The 24,667-nt window shown below is 33.6% G+C and overlaps 1 protein-coding gene across 5 annotated transcripts in view; it reads right to left on the bottom strand.

Moving 5' to 3' along the window:
• The window catches only part of LOC149785103 (one cut domain family member 2-like), a 95,441-nt gene that overhangs the window by 5,621 nt on the left and 65,153 nt on the right, over positions 1-24,667 (bottom strand). For 4 of the 5 annotated variants that reach the window (XM_089978864.1, XM_089978866.1, XM_089978865.1 and 1 more), the window contains one exon: positions 10,893-21,521. The exons of the other annotated variant lie outside the window; for it this stretch is intronic. In XM_089978864.1, coding sequence (XP_089834990.1) covers positions 21,244-21,521 — 278 coding nt within the window. In that variant the 3' untranslated portion in view covers positions 10,893-21,243. Of the gene's footprint in view, positions 1-10,892; positions 21,522-24,667 lie in introns of those variants that run through there. 5 annotated transcript variants of the gene reach the window in all.

The following is a 24,667-nucleotide window of genomic DNA, read 5'->3' as shown; positions in this document are numbered from 1 at the left end:
AAAATATGTAGAGGACTATATATATATATATATATATATATATATATATATATATATATATATAGTCAACAGAGAATGCGAATTCAAAATTCTCTCATCTGTATGAGAGTATTATTTTTTTTATTAAATATTAATTCTGCCTACTATTATCAAGCATTATCCTATATAATCATGGGATAGTACTTTCGTCTGGCTGGTATATAGTTATAATTCTCTCTCTGTCTCTCTCTGACTCTCTATGTCTGTTTCTGTCTGTCTGTATATCTATTTGTCTGTCTGTCTGTCTGTCTGTCTGTCTGTGTCTCTGTCTCTCTCTCTCTCTCTCTCTCTCTCTCTCTCTATATATATATATATATATATATATATATATATATGCTTCAATGAGGATGACTTTAAAAAGTGCAGTCATCATGTTTTTATTTATTTAATTGTTTATTTATTTATTTACCACGTAAACCAGGATCAATTTACCTGTACTACTTTTTGTTTCCAAGTTAAATATACACCATTCAAATTGTTGAAAGTTACTGCCTGACGACTCATATACCAGATCTGTTTTATTGATGGATTCCCCTCCTATGTTCAAAAACATTTTTAGAGTTTTGTTTCTTGAGAAAAACGGGATCGGTCAGTTCAAACGGTTACAATTGGTAAATTTAAATAGAATGTCGATATTTGGGATCATTTTACTAGTTGTTAAGGTAATTATAAATTTACGTGTGCAAGGTGTGCCGTCTGCTTCAAGAAGGCACGTGTCAGCATGGATGAACATGAGAAATTATGGTTTTTAGTAAAGCTACCACTGAAGTCAACGCCCGCGTTAGGTGGTGAACGGCTGCTGAAAATATTTTGATTGTAAAGACATGTCAAAAGTCGGTACAAAAAAGTGAGCAGCAGCCATATTTGCTACCGATGTCATCTGCTAAGGATGACGTCAAACATGTGACAGGAAGGAGGCGATTGTTAAGGGATGTGCAAGATCAGTTGCTATCCAAAAATAACAGTGAGTGCAAATAATGACTTTAGCTATATATATAACAAAATGATAAATGTCCGTGTCATTTAGTGCTTTACAAATTAGAGCAAAACTGGATAGAGGGAAATATTACATATAGTTTCTTCACTTTAATTTATTTATATGAGTTTTAAATTTATCTTATACTTTTTTTTATTAAACCTTAAAGCAGAATATATTTAAAGGAAAACGGATTATCATTAAAAAAAATTATATTTAGTTTTGAATTTTTGGAAGGTCTATTTCGCATATGATTTTAATTTGTCAACCTTCTCTTAAATTGTAATCAGTGTTTTATAAGTTTAATTTAACAAGATCCAAAAATAAAAATAATTGTATAAATAGTATAGCTTTGCAATAGATCGGGAGTACATTTATAAAGGTGCATACAGAAGTTCAGTAAATTAGCTCCGCGATATGATATTAAACGTGCGGATGCTAGTCTGGTACCCTGCCCGTCTTCATAACACTTCTTTGTGTGATGTAGAGAAGCATATTTGGAAACGCTCAGGCTACCAGACTATGCGAAAGCAAGAATGTGGAATTACCAATCTGAAGGGTTATTTTTGTAAAAGGCAAGGCTGATATAAATATATAAATATCATCTTCGATTGACTTTGAAAGACGTGGGAGGTGATGATGGTAAAAACAACGTACTTTACACTCCTTGTATTAAAACACGCAGCTGTTGAAAGAAGATATACACGAAGAACACGAGAAATTGTATAATAGTCGCGCGGGAATTGATATTTGTTTACTTCGCTTCAGAAAGATGATCAAGTCAATACCACCTGGATTGCATTTCTTCCAATGATGTTTCGTTAAAGTGGGTCACGAAAAAACAATACCATAAAAGTCGTCCTTTAATTATCGTATGGATAAATGTGGATAAAGTTTCTTAATATTAGGAAATATGAGGAAATGGACTGATATACTCCCGATACATTGACACCCAAGCATACTTTCGTCGATCATAATTAACTCATTTTGAAACAAAACGCAATGAGATTAACATAAATTTGTCTTGACACAGGCTGCCATATTTGGTTCCAGGACGATGCACTTCATTAAACAATTTGTCCTCGGGACAATTCGTTACCATGTCAGAATTTGACTAATTACAAACAGTGTATCTCATGAATCTTGGGGCTATGAAAGAGACTATTAAATAAACACCGATAAATAGATTTAAAAAAAAAAAATTTCACTTTAATTAGTCCTTGTGTCGCCTATCTCTGTCTGTCTGTCATTGTCTCTTTCTGTATGTCTGTCATTGTCTGTTTCTGTCTGTCTGTCTGTCTGTCTCTGTCTCTCTCTCTCTCTCTCTCTCTCTCTCTCTCTCTCTATATATATATATATATATATATATATATATATATATATATATATATATATATATATATATATATTTATATATAAAGAATACAAATCATATGGCCAATAACAATCCTTTCAAGTGCACTGGATCCAGCAAGGGATCACATGTGTCAGGGATTGATTAAGATAAATGCAATAAACAGTCAACGAACAGTGCGAGACTAGTATCTAGCTAGCCTGAGCGCTTTCGACTCTTTAATTAGTCTTTTTCAAGTGCAAATACAAAACATAGACAAGACAAACAAATAAAACTGAAAAACGGTTATGTTTGCGAAACTTTACTTGGCTGTTTCTACAGGAATTCAACCTTTTAACTTTATTATGTGTCAATTAGTTTATTTCAGCAAATTTCGAGAATTATTTAAAAGAAAATATGTCGGCTGCAAAAGATAATTTTATTTGTGCATGTTTGTCTTTTTCTAGTCTTCAGTAAGAGTCCTTTACTTTCCTGGTTTGGGGACTCCAGTTGGGGTTGTGAGCAATTGCAATAAGTGTTGTATCACCGAAAGTGTGTCCAGAGAAGGAGAAGTGTTCTGCGACCGGGCTTCTGTACAGCTTTTTTTTTTTTTATCCGATCTATGAAGGTTGATCCTTTTGTGTAGCTTTTCAGTTTCTCCGACATACTGAAGGTCGTAATATATGAAGTTGCAATTTACTGACCTAAATTCATTGGTCCATTGTGGAATCGGCGGATGCACTACAGCCAATCCTCACTAACAAATCTGTAGTCGCCTACAGGAGACCAAAAAAGCTCAAGGACATCCTAGTCAGGGCGAAGCTAACGCCAATCACTAATCAAGACCACCCTAGGCAATCAGGACCCTGTGGCGATAAAAGGTGCAAAACCTAGTACTAATATTAGTACCCTTACTCGTACCTCGTGGACAGGGTACTAACATGATCATATACGTGTTAATGGAGCAAGCCGGGTGTGAATCACACCCGGCGCTCTTTCAGCCTAATAATAACACTTTAAACACATTCCTTGCATATAATCCAATAAATAGAGTTGTCCTCTTATTTAATGCCGGAAGTATCGAAAATCATTGTAGAAATAGTTGTAAAATCTCGTTTACTTTTTTTCAGCCGATATTTTCGTTTAGATCGTCCGCCATGTTATTTCAAATAATGATTACTTCCGTTCTCAGCCTCGTTTGTTTGTGTGCCATATTAGGACATTGACGCCTTATTTGGAAATGTAAACAAATTGTAGTAAAAATTTGGCGCCGTTTGGGTCAGAAAATCTGCGCATTAAAAGTAAATACGGTTTATCGGCAACTTTGAAATTCAACCAAGAAGCGATTATTTTCACTTGATTGATGATAATATAGCGTAGAATATCCAAAATATGTTCTGGCAAGCCTTACGTAGAAAAGGGGTCACGGCGAGAGTCTCGCGTTGTCTGTCATGGTGGACAGGATAAGGTTAGAGTAACCATGCCAATTTATTTTATCGTGTAAGGGCTTAATGAAGTCAAAATAAGCTAAACTTCTTTCACAACATGTTTATACTTATGTAGTTGATTTCTACACTGTTTGTTTTTCTGACTTTAGTGATGATTTTTTTACTCCATTACATGATATGGGATCAGTTCGTAGCCTCAACCACAACAAATCAAGTTGAGGCTACGACATCGTAGCTAGCAAAACCTGTCAACATATGATTGAGACCAGGAGATTTTCCAACACAGTGACTAGAGAAAAATTAAACATACATGGTCCCAAAAAAAACCCCAAAAACCGTGCAAAACAGAGAATGTCATTTGCCTCATCACATGTAAGATCTGTAGCCTTCAGTATGCAGTATGTCGGAGAAACTGAAAGCTACACAAAGGGATTAACCGTCATAGATCTGAAGTGAGATGCCTTTGCCATGATTTGTCAAATTCCCTAGAGACTAACTGCATTTGAGTTGTTTCTCATGTCTTGGTTAGTTTTTACATTTTCAAAACTGTCCATTGGCTTGTCTTTCAGACACTGCCGCTAGTAAGCAGCATTTAAGAACTCCTTCGGGCCTTCATCGTCGTGTCATTTTCCCTTAGTGCGCCACTGACAAGACGAATTAAATTTGTCATACCTATGTCAGAACTATATTGAAGTGTTTACTATTGACACCTTTATGTTACGATATCATACGCTATATTCATGTTCTTTTCTTATATGCCTCAAATATTGTAAATTTTATATTTTGTACTAAAGTCTTGTTTTTTACTTGAAGCCACCTGACCAGGATTTCACCGGCTGAACTTTAATCTGGGTTTAAACGGAAGTCTTGAACATAATGTGTAGTAGAAATTTGTCTGACTTAAAATTTGCAGAAGACAGCCTGAATTCAGATCTTTGTCTTTGTTGGTGAATCTGAAACCTAGAAGTAAATAGCATTTCATTTTGTTAGTCTTACGTGGACAAAGTGAAACATTAGCCAAATGTATACATGTCTGCATGTGAACCTATATCCATAAAAAGTTTTATGTCACAAATATATTACTTTTTCCTCTCCATATAGACTATGATATTCTATGCCAGCCACTAGACGTAACATAAGTTAAAGTAATATTTTTGCGTGCTGAAACTATATATATATATATATATATATATATATATATATATATATATATATATATATATATATATATATATATATATATATAAAGAGAGAGAGAAAGAGAGAGAGAGAGCGAGACTCGCACAGAGGAAATAATTATCTCATGTAAAGGAAAACTGAAAAGCAGATCCATTGATATAACCGAAACGAAAACAAAAGATTTTTTAAAGACTTTTTGTAAAGTAAACCCAAAACACGCTGTTGCAATCTCTGATTTATTGGAACAGGTAAAGCCCCCAATTGAATTACAGCCAACGCCTAGATAAAAGTAGTGCAAGGACTGAAAGAATACGGTTGTGAAGTTGTTGCCATTCATAAATATATGACATCCCAAGCTGTTTCCACAGTGCATGTCATATTTTTCAAAAAGATATAATCGCAAAATATCCGTCGGCTACAGCAGATCATGGTCAACAAATTGTTAGCCGCAGATTCGGAGATCTTATCGATATCTGTAATGAATTAGTGTGTCGACATATTGTCCAAGGTAAAAAACAAGAACGTGTACAGTCTTAATAGGTGTTTTATTTCTGTTTGCACAAATTCTGAAAGCTGATAATTCCGTGAATAAAGAGTAAAAAGGGCATCATTCGAAATATCCACGTGTCCTGTTCCCACATTCCCTTTCTGTGCCTGGACATTTTTTTTTGTTACAGTTTAAATACCTGCTTGATTTCAGCATTTTGTCATTTTGTTTTCGAAATGTAAATATAATATTTAATTGCGTGTCCGGTTTAATGTAAATACAATTTCAGTTGAAAATTATGCTTTACAATCTGTGTAAACGTAAAACAAACATTTTATGTAGTTGGATTCATGCACACACAAATTATGACCTTAGGGTACAGCCAATTAGTATACTGCATGCAATAGCTCAACGCTGTCTACTGGTTCTGGTTGATGTATTCTTTAATCTATATTCACCTATCTCACTATTTTCCTTTTCTGTCTCTCTGTCTGTCTATGTATTTAGTACATTTCTTAAATGCTGCTTACTAGCGGCAGTGTCTGAAAGACAAGCCAATGAACATAATGAATAGCAGAAATTTTTCTGAATTAAAATTTTCAGAAGATGGTCTGAACTTAATTCTATGCCTTTGTTGGTGAAACTGAAACCTAGAAGTAAATAGCATTTCATTTTGTTAGTCTGATCAGATCAATCATTTTTGGCCCATATTTCGTGGACCAAAAAACACGTTCATTTTTACTAGCAAAAATAACTTTGGCAACTTTATGCCTGAAGTAAATTTAAGTCTCTATTTTTAATTCTTTACATGTATCTCTAACAGAGATTAAAAGAAGTTGTTAAGTTTTGTTTTCGATCGAGAAAAATCCTTCGAGCGATACGTTTAGCGTTAGTTTCCAATAACAGTAACATATCAGCCATATCTTTACGTTAGGAGCCTGAGGTTAGCATTTGTGGGTTTTTTTCCTGCTTGAGGATCTTACCCTGTTGTATAATTTACCACAGGCGCTTGACGTTAGATAGCATTTTTTAAAAATTCGTGGACTGTTATTTTCATATAATGTAAAACAAATTATATTAGCATTAGTATATTATATTTTTTTCTCTCGATCGTTTCTAGGTCGTGCTCTGTAGATTACGATATATATATATATATATATATATATATATATATATATATATATATATATATATATATATATATATATGGCACGATCCAGGCAAAAAAAATAAACATGGTACGATCAAGAAGAAAAAAGAAACTGGAAAAACTATCTAACATGTGGTGTTTTACCGAGGGCAAGGCTCAGTTCCAATTCAGTAAAAACTGTGTTAATTAAATCATTACCAAAACTGTAAAAACATTCGTTGTCGGAAGCCACAAACATTTATCCGTAGCTTGTGGTGATACGCCAGATGGAATTACTTGAGTCGTACCACAAATAAAATCGTCCAACCTCATTGATACATATACACATTCATCATGTAAAAAGAAAGACATATACTGTTGCCATCTGTGTTATTTTCTACAATCTTTCAAAACGGTACGTTTTAGAACAAAGATTATATATGAACGATTAAATGAATGAGTGAATATATATATATATATATATATATATATATATATATATATATATATATATATATATATATATATATATATATATATATAGTGTTTAATGCTACGTATGTATTATTGCATATATGTATCAGTTGCCCGTAGTAGGAAGAGTGCATGTGTGTTTTGTGATTTTTAACGTAGCTTTAAAAAATTCAGTTGTATTACTAAGATGTTTGCGGTGTGTCAGTTTATAGTGATGTCTTGCACTGAGGCATCATGCCGAAGACATGTAGCATCATGATGCCAGGTCGACTAGTCCTAACACTAACCTCTAAAGCTGAGCGCCAAGCGAGGTGGCTGTTAGTACCATTTCTATGAGGCCTTGGTGTGACTCTGTCGGGTTGCGAATCCTCAATCTGCCGCATCCGAGGCGGATACTCCAACCACTTAGGCCATTGGATCGGTAGAAGTAGGAAGACTTAAATAATTACAGCAGTAATCTCAACTATATTGCCAAAACAGAAAAGATCAATGTCTTTACCATCTCATAAGTAATAGTAATTTAACAATAGATACCGCGTGTAGTTGCATTCATTGTACACGTAACATTACTCGCATTAGGTAAATGTTTAAAAAATGCCAGCGACTTTCTCTTTTCTGCGTTGTACCAAACTGAAGTTACGGGCGCCGAAAGGTACGATTTTCGCGAATTTTGTCTTTGGGACAAGTGCATGCACATGTGAAAACCGGTGAAAAAAGCTACATGTACCATGTTTGGGACTCTACGATGCATCCCTTCTTGAATTACAGAACAGTGGTAGATGCAAAAGTAAGTTTTTACTTACCATTAACTCGATTCAACTTTAATAATCCTGTTCCATGTAATAATTAGACATACATCGTATACATGCGACTCTATTTTCAAAATAGGTAAACTATGCGGCACACACGTCAACGCCGGAATATGGTTGTCTGAAAAGGTTATACATATTATCAAATGAGCTCGGACTTGTCTCAGTAGTCGATAAATACGCGTAGATCTTGCTCATAATTAAAAAAAACGGCATCTCGATGATATAAAAAGACTATTTCATAATTTTAATTAAAATCCGATCATAAACCGATTTGCTAAAGGCTCACAAGCTCTAACATCAGATGCCAAATCAAACATGTCTGGAATCTGTACGATGCAAGCCTATCCTCCATGTTTGATCAAATTGGACCAGAAATATGGTCTCCACAGTGAACTAATCCATAAGACCATCTCATTAGTATTCATGGATCTTACTTATCATCTAATTCGTGTGAGTTATTGATGATATAAACTCATATTCCAAGTATGATAAAAATTGAATAAGAAACATGGCATCCATTATGCCTAAAAAAAACAAACAAACCAAAACGAAACAACGCCCCCTATACAGTGTATCACACATATGGCCTCCACAGTGTAACAAGCTGAGCCATATTGTATGCAGTGTCGCCTCATAAACACTTGTGGATCTCGCTCATTCTCTCACTTATGCGTGATCTTAATATAAGCTTATATTCCATGTTTGATCCAAATCAGACGAGAAGTATGACCTACAAAATTTGCAACATGCTCGGCTAATAAGATGCAAGATCACCTCATCATCACGTGTGGATCTTGTTCATTATCGAACTCGTCAGAGATCTTGATAGGTGTGCGTGTGTGATTTGGATTTTTGATGTAGATTTAACAATTTTTCAGTCATAACGCTACGATGTCTGTCTGCAGTGTGGCAGTTTATAGTGATGTCTTGCATTGTGGCATCATGCCGTAGACATGTGACATCATGTCCCACCCAGTCACATTATCCTGGCACCAGGCCGACCAGTCCTAACACTAAGCCCTTAATGCTGAGGCCAAGCGAGGCAACTACCCTTTTTAAAAGTCTTTGGTATGACTCGGCCGGGGTTCGAACATGTGACCTCCCGCATCCGAGAGGGACACTCTAACCACTTAGGTCACCAGAGCGGTCCCCTTGATGATATAAGCTTATATTCCAAGTTTTATCAAAATGGCTATGGCCTCTAAAATACTGTCAAGCAATTGTTGAGGATGACGGGTGATGGAGGATTTTATCATAAAATTACTTGGCCTTAACAGGTAACCGAATAACAAAACCTTTAAATGAAAAGAAAATGGAACTTGCAAATCAGTTTCAGATTGTTCTAACTTCACGTGTCAGAGCTGTTCATTCATTTTACCGCACTAAACATCCAAACTTGTATAAATTATTCGTCGGTATGCATTTACATGCTGCATCTCTCTCTCTGTAATTAGCTAAATTTATTACACATCGAAGTAAGGACATCTCTGAGAGTGTAAATATTTGTATGTCAGGGTAACACACACTTAAAAATAAAATGCTTTTATTTATAATATGTATCTAGGAACTCTAGTCCTAGTATGCATAGACGTTTGGCAGAATTATACATAATGATCCACTGAAGTTATTTAACTTATCCCACCCCTTCCAATGACCCATCCAGGCATGAAACTAGCGAGCAATGACCACACGTGAAACATGGATTCTTGTCACAGTTGCAAAAAGGTAACACCTTCATTGAAACTCAACGATGTATGTTCCTACTGTGCAACGTGAACGCTTTGCCATCTGCTATAAGTTTCCAGTGCATTTCTGCAGGATTCCAGCTCGCATAAAAAGTGTTTTTTTATTTCATGGCTATTTTTATATTCATTGAGTGAACCCGATTAGTACGATCTATTGGATTGATATCATAGTTTTCATTGTGCATCCACAGCCATCACTGAAAAGCCAACAGTTAGGCCAGCATGTATGTCAAAAAAGTGGCATATCACATCGTCTGCTTTAGATTCTGAATCAGCACCCTTGATGCCAAGACCAATATGGACCAAAAACGTTTGTCCAATTGATACTGCTTTGAGGTAAATGTTCCCAAGAAGACCATACAACTTCATCATTGCCTGGTCATTCTCATACCACAAGTTTAATGAAAACGTATTGCTGAACCATCTGACTTTTCGATGAAGGTAACAAATGCAAGCAAAAGTGCATAACAATGTGTGCACCTGTTTTTGTAGTCTGCAAATGTGTGTACTGCAGCGCAAATCAGCTCTAAATCACAAGTGTTTATGAAACATGAACACCCCAATTAGCCAAAAAATTGACCCAAATGCAAAACTGGTGTGAGAAGGTTCCACTATATACTCCTACGATGTTCATGTGGTTTGCACAACGAACCTCAAATGTTTGTTCAAAAGCTGTTCATCCCGAGACTACACAAAAAACAAGCAATGAGTCCCGTTTAAAAAAAAAAAAAAACTAACCATACTTACATTTTTCCTCAAGTAGGGTTAAAACAAATGTCATAATTGTTGGAGTAAACTTTCTCAAACAGAAATAAAGCATTTTCAAATGCATGGAGTGAATACCGTATATACTCCCTTTTGAGACCAAATGTAAAGACCTAGATCTGATGCCACATAATGCACCAGCAGATCTGGGTCTATGCAATTTGTTAAGAGTAATCAAAAGAACAAACAACATAGACTCTGACCCGCCTAAGCATTGTGCGACAGAAGATCTGGATCTATGTTGTTTGTAATTGGATTGGACTTGAAGGCGAGTATATAAACTACAAAACTGAAACAAACTCGAAGATTGTGATTATTTTGTCAACAAGATTAAATTCAGTAAAGTTGTATTTATTTGCCGGATATGTATAAATCCCATCCACTCCTGCATGCCGATGTTTCTCACCTAGACCCCCTTTTTGCTAAGAATGAAGGTGTAGGATTTCAGTGTCAAAGAGAGCTGGCACATGAACAAGCAGTAAAGTATAACACCATAAAACAAGCATATTGTCAGTGACTATTTTATTATCCAATATGGTACATGGTCTATAAGTGTTGCATATCTGTGTGTTTCCAAAACAACACAGAACAGACTGGTAAATCTAATGCAATAGCAAAGTTGGTACAAGAGAAACAGAAAATGAGACAGATACACAGTCAAAACCAGACATAGTAAATGTAATACTATACCATAGTGATATTTATGATGCAGATGAAAGAAAAAGCTACTCTCGCCAGAGTACTACTAGTTTTCAATCAAAAGTAAGCAAGTTTAAAGGGGATCCAAAAATAAAACATTGCATAATCTAAGAACTAACAACAACACTCACAACTTGCTACATAAAATATTGGGTTACAGACAAAAATTGCACCACAACAAAACATATTGTCTTAAATTTATATGATATAAATATTGCACAATATAGGAATGGACAGTTTATGGGTACATGGCGGGACTTGCTGACTAGTTCAATATGGCATTAATTGTAGTTTGACTTAGACCCAGTAAACTAATTAAAAGCAAAATAAACTGAACTAAAAGCTATAAAACAAACCCCCAAAAACTAGTCATTGTCCCTGAAAAAGTCGTGATCACTCTCTAATAAATTAAAAATACAATACTACCAAACAATACTGTGAATTAGTGCCTATCAAACACACTAGAACCTACGATTATAAATAACTCCCACCATTTAACTGATGAACAACCATACACATATGAAGAATTATAAAACTGCCCTGTTAAACAAATGCTGATGCAGACTGCCACATGATAGACCAAATCCTATACAAATGGATCTGTATGCCAAATCATGTGTCATGTGATAGCAAACATCACGTTTATGCCATGAACAAAGTAAACTTTTTTAAAGTTTCTTGCAAACAGAGGCCTAAACTTAGTGGCAATACATTTTATAACTATCTTTTTTCAATCCTTTTTTTGGTGTCTATTTTCTTTTTTTTCCTTAAATGGCTGACAAAAGAGATGGTCCAGCTTAAGGTAAGATTATATCATAGTCATCATTAACCTGACATTTTTCTTGACTTTTTGTGTCAAATTATCATAAGCTCTATAGTTGTTTTTCACTTATGAGAGTGGCAAGCTATTATTTTGAGATTTCTAATAAAAAGCATGTGTATAAATTGACATGTAATGATCCTACCTCTGGAAATTAACTAGTCATGAAATGTAATGGCACTACACCCAACCCCAGATTCCTGGGCAAAAGTTAAATTGAAAAAAAAAAAAAATCAAAACCGAAAGCTTCATACAGTAAACAAATGTTTAAAAAATAAATCCATGAAATACATGATAATCATGGATACATGAATTATGCTTATAAACCAGGAAGGGATTTCACATAGCAAAGCTGACATCAAATTGTGTGTAAAATGCAGACAAAATATAAATGCAAATAAACTATTCAAACCATAAAAAAAGAAGAAAAAACCCCAAGGATTTCATGCCTTCAAAATGGAAAAAATGTTATAGACAACCATCTGAAATACAATAACAAAAATTATTATACAATAAAAACATATCAGATTTTATTCTTAAAATTGTATTCTTTATGAGAATTTATTTTTTAAGATCATAAATAATAATGAAACATTAGACATGTAGGCCATTTGATTTTTCTCAGAACTGAATCTTGCCAAAAAGATATATATTTCACCTGTAGAAGCTAAAGGTTAAGTATGCAGTATGCAAAGTAACCAATTTTCAAGAAGAGGTTCCAGTGGGCCTGATGTTGCTCTCCTGGCTGACATCTGCATAACAGCCAAATCCAGAAGCAGTTGGCCAAGAAATCTGGGTCAATTGGTCAAATTCTGCTGAGCAGTTTTTGAGGGTCATATAAAGTTTTGTCTACTTTTAGTAATGTCTGCCATTTTTGTTAAAGTGGATCAGCATCGCTGTATAGATCTGAAAACCCTTGAGGGCCTTAATGTTGGGATACTTTCTGTGAAATTTGGTTGAATTCTGCACAGTAAGTTTTGACAAGTAGTTTGAAGATCTTGTGCATTTTAGTCAGGGTGGCCATAATTAGGGTGGATAAGCAACATCTGTACAAAGTTAAAAACCATTAATAAGAGGATGTTTTAGATTAAATTTAGTCAATTCTGCAAAGCAGAAACCATTTAAAGGTTTCTCAATTGTTGGCAATGGCAGGCATATTTGCTGCCAGGTTTGGATAATTCATATAAATCTGAAAGCCTTTTTTGTCTTGACTATTTCTGCCCAAATTATTCAAACATTTATAAAACAATTTTTGAGAAGCCCTAAAGAGTTTTTTTTTTTTGTTTTTAGTATCTCTGTTCATAGTTAATGAAATCAGAAACTACTCGTACCAACCTGAAAGCCCTTTAAAGTTTTTTTTTCTCTAATTGGTCAAATTCTGTTGTGCATTTGTTTTAGAAGCCCCTTCAAGATTTTCTATATTTTTATAACGTTATGTCATATCTGAAAGCAGATTTGCACTCTGCTAAATTTGTTGAAATAAGTCATGTGATTTTTGTGAAGTTTAAAATAGCAACTATTTATGGATGCATGGTACAGGCTACATGAAGGACCATACCATGCTCTCACTTGGACATGGATGAGCTAAAAATGTGCTAAAAGGCTGACTTAATTACATATCAATTTAAATTTAAAAAAAAAAAAAAAAAAAAACGAAAAACCCCCACGACAGAAAGAATTTTTCAAGTGGTATGTACAAATCAATGAGGTAGCTAGTACACATGATAAATTCCAGAGGAAAATCTGGTGAAAGGTGGTTTGATGGCAGGAAAATAAATTGGTTAGGTTAATAATCACCTCCCAACACTTTTGAATCTGTTTACTGCTAAAACAATCTTTTCTTCTCTATTGTTTCATTTCAGTTTTACTGGATAGCATATAAAAAAAAGAGATTCAAAAGTGCTTTTTTTCATACCAAGACTGAAGATCTCTTGTAAAGTAGAATGGTTCCCAGCTGCAACTCCTTGCAAAACTGGTTAATTTATATCCCATGCAAAACAGCAAGCTAAGACAGCCAGCAGACCACCAGTCTGTATTGTGTGTAGTCTGCTGTATGTACATGGCCAAAAGGAATAAAATTTCATGTCTGCAGTAGCTCAAGCCAATTTTTGTGTAAACATGATGTCAAGCTCAAGTTGATAGATTGCCAAACACTGCAATATTCAACTGCTGTTAACTACTGCTGTATTTTCTGGTATTAGTCACTTATCCTTGTTTTGTACTATCAACTATTAAAAAACAGAAAAATGTATAAGCATGATTTGTATATATTGAACCTAGTAAGGAAGTTGCTTTTAAGATAAGGTTGCTGCAAGGTTGGGGTCGTTTCCACAGCAAATGCAACTAAACATTCAAAGAATTTATATCTTTTATGCACAAATTCCTGCATGTTTTAAATTTTAAAAAAATATTTTGGCACTTGTTGACTGTTTTACTCCCTCAACTTTCTTCAAAAAGTTAAAGTCCCATGATTTTTAACTTAACTTCGAGTGTAAAAATAAAACCATGTCAAATTGCGGTTTTAAAAATTCAGTTACATTGTCATCAATGCAAATACATATTTCTTGATGGCAGCCATGCTAAATAAAATTAGAGCTATCCCTTCTAGTTATTAGAACACGGCAAATTAATTTTCCATTGTCCAACAAATAAAGCTTCATTACTAAATCTTATGCTGCTTAAGTTTTGTAAAGTACTATTACTACAAAATAAAACTTTGCATTAAGCCTTCACATTGTCATCCATTCACCAGCTAAATTACCAGCTACATTTCCAGCTAAATTACTAGCTACATTTCCAGCTATCTTTTTTTCTTTTTGTCATTTCAAGAGACAATTTTTACTGCTGCACAGTATTGAACTTTTCAGCTTCAGTCCATTGCTATAAATAGTAAACTGAAGGCTGACATTAAATGTATTGTAAAAACTGTTGGTTATTACATCAAGAACAAATTTCTGTTTATATCAAAATTCAGACTGCACAAGACTGGCTGGGTTAAAAACATATGAACATGTAAATTATATTAATCTTAAAAAAGTCTTCATTCAAGTTTCAAAAGTGATGCAAAAAAGGTAATAGATGCACAAATAAGCAGACATGCCAAAGATAAATGCAAAAGGAAAATTACGGACAATTGTTCCATTTGAAATTGTATGAACACTCGGAAGATTCCACTTGGTTTTTTAACAAGGATGTTGCTTCAGAAGGCAAAAATTGAGAATACTAAGATGAAAAAGTCAAATCTGCAAATTATGGAAAGGTGTCCATGGTTTACTTGACAGGGTAAAAAGCAATATCTTTTAATTATTACATCTATTTATTCTAATGTACATGTACAAATTGGTGACTATGATAAGTTATCATGACAATGCCTTAAACCTCTGTGATATAATAAATAAATAAGGTAACAAAAGCTAAAAATGGCAAACAAAAAAACCCAAACATTCTGGATGATCTCAAGAGTCAAATTCTAGTATGGACACACACACACATAAAAATGAATCTTTGTAATTTATTTTACAAACATACAAATGTCTGCATGTCCAAGCTGACCAGTGTTTTGTACCTTGTACCTTTGTAATAAAACAAAAATTGACAGTATTATTTTTTTTTTACCATATACTATTTTAGTATGATGGTATACTTGTTTCCATACTTCTTCAAAAGCAATTGTAATGTATGATTTATCTAAATGAAAAAAACACAAGCATACACACACACGCGCGTACAGATGCACACACATACCTACTAGTTTCTTTTTTTAATGCAGGCTATGGGAGCTATTGAGTTGATAATAGCCTTCTAGTGAAGTGCATTATAACTTCATGACTGCGTAATGAAATGGGATCCACATTATCCATCTTCTACTAGGGACAATGTTCTAACAAAGCATTATATAGTGAGGGAGTGCATTATACTTGAAAGAAAAAATGCTTTTTGTTTCACAATCATTACTCTTTTTAGGGTTTCAAACTACAATACCTGGAAAAACTATTTTATAACTCTAATTCCATGAAACTTAGTTGTCGAATTACTTTATGTACTTCCATATACTAAGAAAAAATGGTTTAGGCCTGATGTATCTAAACTCCGAGATCAACCAGCGTTAACTAGATAGCACATGAACTTTTGAGGAGCCATAAATACTTAAGTAGTTTTTAAACATTTACCTTAATCACATTGATTATACATACAGTTCATAGCAGTTTGAATTGTCCATTAACATTTAATGAGTCCATTACTGTATATACTCGTGTACAAGCCAAGTCTAACTACAAATAACACAGACCCTGATCTGCCATTCTATAATGCTCTGGCAGATCAGGGTCAATGCAGATTGTTGAGGATCAGACTTATAAGCGAATACATATGGTGTCTAAAAAGATTAATATTGTTGCAAAATGTATATTACACTGGAAAAATAATTGCAGATTTTTTTAAAGAAAAAATCCATGATAAGGTAATATTTTAAGGTAAGTAGAAAAATCACAAAATACAAAGTTTCAATTTGTACAATACAAAATAAAATTTTAACTTCTAAAACCATCATTATAAACAGTTATGGATCAACTAATTTTTTTACTGACATTAATTTAAGGTTAATATTGGTCTTATTTCTTTGATCTTCGATCTAAGACATAAATTTGATATTAGAAATGAAATTTTATTTGAAGCATCTATTTAAGAAATATTCCATACACAAAGAAGCTTTGTTGTAAATTCTACAGCAACCAAAACGTACAGATCTAAAATTGATTCTTCAAACATTCAAGAGCCATTTTAGTATTGCACTTTTATTAGCACAAATGACAATATTAAATATTTTGTTTACATGAACTCTGAATGCATTTCATATCAACTTAAAGAAAAAAAAGAAAGATCCTATTTAAGTCGAAAATATGAAAAGACAGCTGTTATTTTTGATAAATATACCATAGTCTTTTACTTTTTCTTCTGTGTTCAAATTGAAACTATGATGTTTTGGATAGGATACCAATGTAAAATGTTCTGAAATATTCTCAATGCAATGCAATATGTGCAGAATGATTATATACACATTATGTAAAGGGTTTTCTGGAAAAAAGAATATGTGGTATGTACAATTATCTCCTCTAACTTCTTTACAAAGGATAAAAAAGGTTTTTTTTATTGCATGGGTCATCTCTTGTCGTAGACCAGCACAATGTTATGTAAAAGGTGCACAAACCACAACAAAAACACTGAATCAATAAATACTCCTCATTTTGTACCATAATAATAGTGATAATATTTATAATAATAGTAGCATCCATACTGATGTAACTCATAAAATAAAGAAAAACAAATTTGAAAAATACAAACATTACAATACAGATTCTCACCCCAAAAGAGGTTCCAGTTTATATGTCTTGACCAAAACAGGTCAGATCTACAACATTAAAGTTCCTCACAATTTGTCAAGCTCAAGAACATTTACGTTTTCATAATTTTTCATCTTCTTTAATTTATACATAAAAAAAATAATAATAATCACCAAAGTCATTACAGAGGTCAGGGCACAATGGATAGTCAAGAAAATGCTTACATCATTCAAGTATACTTTATGTCCAATGATATTATTCGTGTTCTTCCTGATATTATAAAACAGCACTATTACGGTAAAAATAATCATAAGCAATGACACCATTGGTGTCAGTCACATTTAATGCAACACAAAGATGAACACACACACACACACACACACACACACATGGAAACATCATTCAAAACACAGATATTTATATAAATGATAATGTATACATATACTAGCAGCCATCTTGTCTCAAAGTAATCCCATACTATGGTGCTACGAGAAGAACACTGCACCCCGTGACTATGTACAGTTTACGGATTATAAATTAATTTTAAAGATGATCACAACATTTACATCTATAACTGAACATAAAGCTATCGCAAACCTATCTGGCGACAAAGATTATATTGCACTTCGTAAGCTATCGTGATTGTGACATTGTTTAATGTGCAATGTCAGTGGTACTTGATCACTCTGGATACTTGTCTTGTACTCAAGACATACATAAACACTCAGTCTGAAGCTGTTGACCACTTGTCCTGCAGGGCATGTGACCTGGTAACTTTAATACGAGCACACAAGTGAAATTTCAGAGCGATGAAACATACTTGCTGAACCCAGAAGACTTAATGTCATAGGCAGAGACAGATCTCATTTATCAAATTAGAAGCCAAAATGTTTTAAAATGTTTGTTACATTATAATTCTGTGCCATTCTCTTGTGATTGAACAATCTGCAGGATGAGAATTTTGGGATGAATTGATATAAAATGCAAATCCTGAAATTCTGGTCCCAATTCCACTAAATATTTCAAAATCTGTCCTGAAATTGAGAAATCTCAATTTCTGTTATACTGCTTGCTTGGTTTTATAATGATTTTTTCACAGAACATTCAGCAGAAATTAGGGATTAATATGCCACTGTAAAATCTGAAATTTTCCTTAAAGAAGTCTTGCCTTACATCTGAGAAAATTTTGGGATTTACTAAGATCAACAGAATTCAACTTTTCTCAAGAGTAAAACAGTTCTCATGTTAATTTTATTCTCTCAAGAACTAAAATTGTTTTTCCATCCTTACCACTATCTTTGTCTCTGACAAAAATACTGATGTCTGAAGCATAAAAATACTGATGTCTGAAGTATTGCAAGCAATACAATAAATAATATCTCAGTATGATGAGAAATTTAGCGAAAATGATTGGTTCTGCAATCCTGACTGAAGGCACAACTTCTAAAGACTGCACTGCAAAATTATCTATCCTTTATGTGCAAGGTTAGGAAAATATATGTTTTGTTTATCTGTCTCAAGAATCTTTAGGAAAAGAAGCATTTCCTAGCAACTGTCACTTAAATAACAGATTTAGATTTCAAAAATACCTTTACTGACAAAAAATACAAATTGCTAAGGATTAAAGAAACAAAAGCTTAGAAAGACAGTCAAAATTGTCCAAGCCAGTGTCAAGGTCACTGATTCCAGCAGACTAAAGGAGAAAATACAAGAGCACACTTCTAAACTTTTTGCTGATTTGGGTTTTTAAAAAAATTACAAAAAAAATAATAAAGCAGCAGTTTATGAACTGCAGGTTTTCATGAACATACAGAGACAACAATATGATTAGTGACAGAATAAATGTATGCAACCACATTAACACAGAAACATATACATCGGCACGAAGATCATGCGCACAATTCCCTGTGATTGTTTTGGATTTCAAATTAAGAGATCATATTTAAACTGATGTTAACTAAACAAAAATAACGATGCTACAAAGTGGAATGCCTTAACCAATACCAACCCATTAAAAATATTGATTTAGGTGTTAAATTCTGTCACCAATGCATGACTATCAGCAACAAAATGGTAACAATTATGGAATGTGAAAATGTGGAATGCGAATGTATCAAAGATCAAATTCTTCAACAAATGGAATGTTCACCAAACAAAGTAACTATAAGAAAAAACCAAAAAGATATTTTTTCTTGATTTGTAAAACTGTTCTCAAGATTTTGATCATAAATATATTTGTTTCACATAATTTTTAATAATAGATCTTGGTCCCTGGTTCATTTGCCTCTAGTAAAGATAAATGAAAAAATGTATCAGATCAATTTGTTCAAACCTGTGAATGTATCAGCACATGATACATTAAATACAGGCACCTCTAATGTCACCACTTTACCAAACAATGATATTCAGTAATGAGTTCTGAGAAAGATTAACAAGAAAACTAGAAGCAGGACCAAAGTGCTTGAATGCCACAGCAAATACATCACTTAAAAAATACTGGTCATGCTGCATGGGTCAACTTCTAAGTTAAAAACAAGAAAGTGTGATGAAAATTAAATTTGTTTTAGATAGACAGAAACTTGGGTCTTATAGGCAGAAGTAACAGAAGCTGTATGTAATATATATTCACCGAAATAAGAAACTTTTAAATCTTCAAAACATCTCAACTTCTGGTTTTAAAAAAATAAAAATAAATTAAAAATACAGTCACGCACCACTCAAATGTTTCTAAAAACAGATCTCAAAAAAGAAAAGAAACAAAATAACTGATTCCATTAAATTCGGTGACCAAAATACCGTAAAACTAAAGAGAGGATTCAGCATTAAAAAAATGCAAGTCATCCACCCAATTCTTATTCATCTTTCCTGGTCCTGATTTGAATTATGGATAAAACTAACCTTCTAAACTCCTGATCCATTCCATTATTTATTTATTTATCAAATTCCTTCGTTGTTCATTATGGCAGATAACGATTCTATCATTAGATTCCAATGTAGACATGAATTTTATGAATACCCTGAATGTACCATTTTGATTTTCCTTTCAAATGTTATTTTCAAAACTACACAAATTTGTTTAGGATGTTTTCATCAACTGCTGAAACATTTCCTTTTCAAAAAAATAAATTCTGAATCAGTTTTCCCTTAAATATAATATTAAACATGTCAAAAGATTTGAAGAAAACTCCGATAGTTTATAAAAAAAATTGGTGACACAAATTTATTCTCTGATGGAGATAGATGGCTTTCTTCAATATGGTTCAAAGAAGGCACTGAATGAAGTCGTTCTGATATCTTTTACAGAAGAGTGTTCTCTTCTGAATCTACATCCCCCTTTATTAAAAAAACAATTTCAGTAAAAACAAACTTTTTTCCCTCAGATATGCAAATTAAAGGAGAAATGAAACCGGTATTGATAAAAAGATCTTTGTCCTTTTCAGATCAATACAACACATTCAATCACCATAAAGACATGAGCTATGAAATGATATGTCATGGGATCTATGTTACATAAATTTAATATAAAACAAAAATGAATGAACATGATCTAAAATGGCAGTCAGAAACTGTTCATTTGAAACTTCATGGAATGTATGAACTGAAATAATTAAGGTCCAAGACCACAATGGTTCTCAATATTTTGAACAAAAAATAAATAAAACAAAACACCTACTAATAAATTAATCTGAATAAAATTAATACTAATTTGTTACAGACTTTGAGCCCTTGAAGCAAGAGTCAAAGCCATGTTCTATAATTAAAAGAAATAATCTGTGATTAAAATAGAATTTACACACATCAACACATGACAGTTGGAGTAAACATAAATATTTAGAATCCATTAACAAAGAAAATGAAAGTTTATCTTGGTCGGGAATTGCATGAGACTGAAGTCATCAATGTTAAATTACAGTTCTTTCTCTAAAATGCACATGAAACACTTATTAAGTAGTACTACATAAGTTATCGCCCCATAATGCAAAACTACATGAACAGATTCAACTCTTGCAAATGCCTTCCCGGTTATCATTTCCATTGTCATCTCTCCATTTATCAACAGACCTCCGCCTTGCATTCATGAAAAAATTTGCCACAGTTGTCACTTCCAATCCCAGCTGCTGTGCAATCGTGGCTTGCATTTCTTTGGAGGGACGTTTTGTTTCCTTAAATATTGCATGGAGCGTCCGTCTCTGGATGTCGGTGAACACTAATCGTGGCTTTTTTGGTGGACGACTTTCCTGAGATGCGACCTGCTCTTGTTCTTTCCTTTTGCACGCTGCAAAAAAGTAAAAAAGAAAAAAATTCATGAACATGGGCATTGAAAATGAAAGAAATTAATCCGAGTCCTGACAATCTGTGAAATCTTCCTTGATGTTACTCCTCTCTAAAAATGTCCTTAGCAAACAATGCTATTTCATGACAAGTTCATGGAGTGACACAAAGCATAAAAATAAAAATAATAAAGTACAATATACATATTATGCAGTAACTGTTTTGATCCCAGCCTTTATTGCACTACGTGATGTACAGATATTACTATTAAGTCTCCACACGACTTTCAAAAGAAATATTAAATGTCTGCAAAATAGTAATGAAAACCGAGAAATATGACTACCAAAAAAAAAGAAAAGGCTCTGGAAGTTACTGATACTAATCAAAAAGTATTTCTAGGGATCCATGACAACAAGTCTGTTTCTATTGTCCTTTTATTCTTTTTAACAGCCGAATAGTGAAACCATCTTTAATATTCATGAGAAACTTCATCAAAATAAAAAATTCTTACATGACCAAGTTTATGTTCACAAGGCTCCTGTAAGTACAGTACAAAATGCCTTCTTGTGGCCTTTAACCTTAAACCTGATATCATTGATAGAAGATCATGGTACATAGTTTTCTCAATGTCATGATGTATCCACATGCAAAGTTTAATGAAATCTATAGTTATTTTTTTGGGGGGAAAAACCCCAACAATTTATTGAACTGGCATTATTCAAGGTGTTCTTCACTATATCTACCAACTGTGTTTGAAAAAAAAAATCCAGTCATACTTGTCTGTGTTATCAGGCTGAATCAGTTAATGCAGACTACCTCAAAAATCTCCAAGTGGAAATATTTCACTTCAAAATCAGTGTGAGTGTTGACTATCAACTTGATTATTTGGAATACAACTAACAACAAAGTCTGGTTAAAATTCATTTTTATATTTACAAGACACAACATTCATAAACTCAAGTACGAATATGCTAGTCATCACCTTCAACTTGAGGACAAATTAGAGTGCCATTTTCATTCAGAAAAAATATTGTACGAAATGATTTAGTGAATGAGAGTCCCTTAAAGGGACTGATGCTCTACTTGGTTAATATAATTTGAAGGAACTCAAGATCAGACCATTTCTATAACTGCAGAGTCTTGAAACCATCTGATATTCTTCAATGATAACAATTTTTTTAAATTAGCTGCTGTGGTGGACATATTGGATGTCAGGTTGGCATCATTTTCGTTCAGGGTAAAACCATTATTACTTTTTTGGTCAAAACCCGATGTCACATTTATCATCCATTCAGTGGGAGTAGAGACAACTGTCATGGCAGCTCTACTGGATGCATGACTGGCACCATTTTTTATTTCAGACCAACTAAACATTATAAGATGTCTATTGGTGAAAATCCAATATTCATATAGACATCCTTTGCCTTTGGGAGTAGAGGTAACAAAATTATCAAGACAGCCACCATGTTGATAGTAAGTCATTTTCATTTAGGACCATGTAGAAACTGCAAGAACTGCTGATGAAATCCTCATGTCAAAATAGGAGTAGGCAAAAGCACAATTTTGAAGATGGCCTCATACTGGACATAAGATCAGAACCATTTTAATTTAGGATCAACATAAAATTATAAGAAGTCTTAAGGACCATTCATTCAGGAGAAGGAGTGATGAAAAGATTTTCAAGCTGGCCACTGTGGCAGCCATATTATACCCCAGATCAGTACTAAATTTAATTAAGATCAAGCAGATGTCACAAGATGTCTTTTGGTCAAAACCCCATGTCAATATGACTTTGTGTCTTAGAGCAGCAATAAAATGATTTTCTAGATGGCTGCTGTGGTGGCTATATTGGATGTCAGATCAAAACAATTTTTATGTGGACCAACTAGCCATCATAAGAAGACTTTCAGTGAAAACATCATGTTGAGATGACAGTATATTCAGGCCGAGTAACCATAACAAGATTTCCAAGATGACCACCGTATTAGCCATATTAGACATCAGATTGGTATCATGTTCATTTCAGACCAACTGGACATCATACAAAGTCTTCTGGTGAAAACCCCACATCAAAATAACTTCTCTTCAGGAGGAGTTGCAATAGGACTTTCAAGATGACTGCCATGGGGACATACTGGATTTCAGATCAGTGTCATTTTTATTTAGGAGCAACTAGATATAAAAAATCTTTCAGTGAAAAACCCCATTATGATATGACCATTCATTCAAGAGGAACAGTGATAACAAGGCTGTCAAAACACCATGTTAATATGACTTTATAAGATTTTGCACAGAGGCCATAATGGAATTCAGATTGGCACCATTTACCTCTAGGACCAATCAAACATCAAAACAAAAAACAACTTTTTGAGAAAAGACCAAGTCAATACAACTTCCTACTAAAGAAAAGTAGTAGTAGGAGTTTCAAAATGGCTGCAGTTGTGCATTTTCTTCATTTAAGACCAAGTAGACATACGAAATGTACTAGTGAAAACTCAATATAGCTTTGACATCTGTTGAGAAGTAGCAAATAACAATTTCTTGTCTAGATGACCACCATGGCAGCCATGTTTGAGGTTAGCATGGCACCATTTTTTTATAAGACTAAATAGTGACATCACAGAAATACCTTTAATAAAATCACCAAGTTGATAAAACCATCCATCCAGAAGCAGCAGTGATAAACAAGATTTTCAAAAGGACCAATGTTCTGACCATATAGGAAGTCTGATTAACACCATTTCATTTAATATCAACTATACATTCTAAATGAGTGTTTTAGTGAAAACCCTATGTTGATATGACCATCCATTCTGAAAGAGTTTTTTTAAAAAAAAATATTTTCATGGTCACCATTATCTATTTAGGACCAACTAGACCCTTGAATGAATGTGTGTGAAGTTTCATGGCACTCTTCACAGTAGTTCAGCAGGAATAATGATAACAAACTTGCTAATGGCCAGAAACAGGACACTGCACATGATCTACTGGTTGATGACCAGCAGGGGTAAAAACATGAGGCCATAGGAACATTTATATGGCCATCAAGAAAATGTGATGGCTTGAGTCTCTTATAATATTGCTCTGGAGCAAAAGAATTGCCATATTTGTATTAGTCACACATGGGCACATTAAAAAAACAAATTCTGG

The sequence above is a fragment of the Sinohyriopsis cumingii genome, chromosome 13 (assembly GCF_028554795.1).
Source record: "Sinohyriopsis cumingii isolate HCF-2022 chromosome 13, ASM2855479v2, whole genome shotgun sequence".
In the NCBI taxonomy this organism is placed as follows: Eukaryota; Metazoa; Mollusca; class Bivalvia; order Unionida; family Unionidae; genus Sinohyriopsis; species Sinohyriopsis cumingii.
This window is presented reverse-complemented; position numbering and strand designations above follow the sequence as displayed.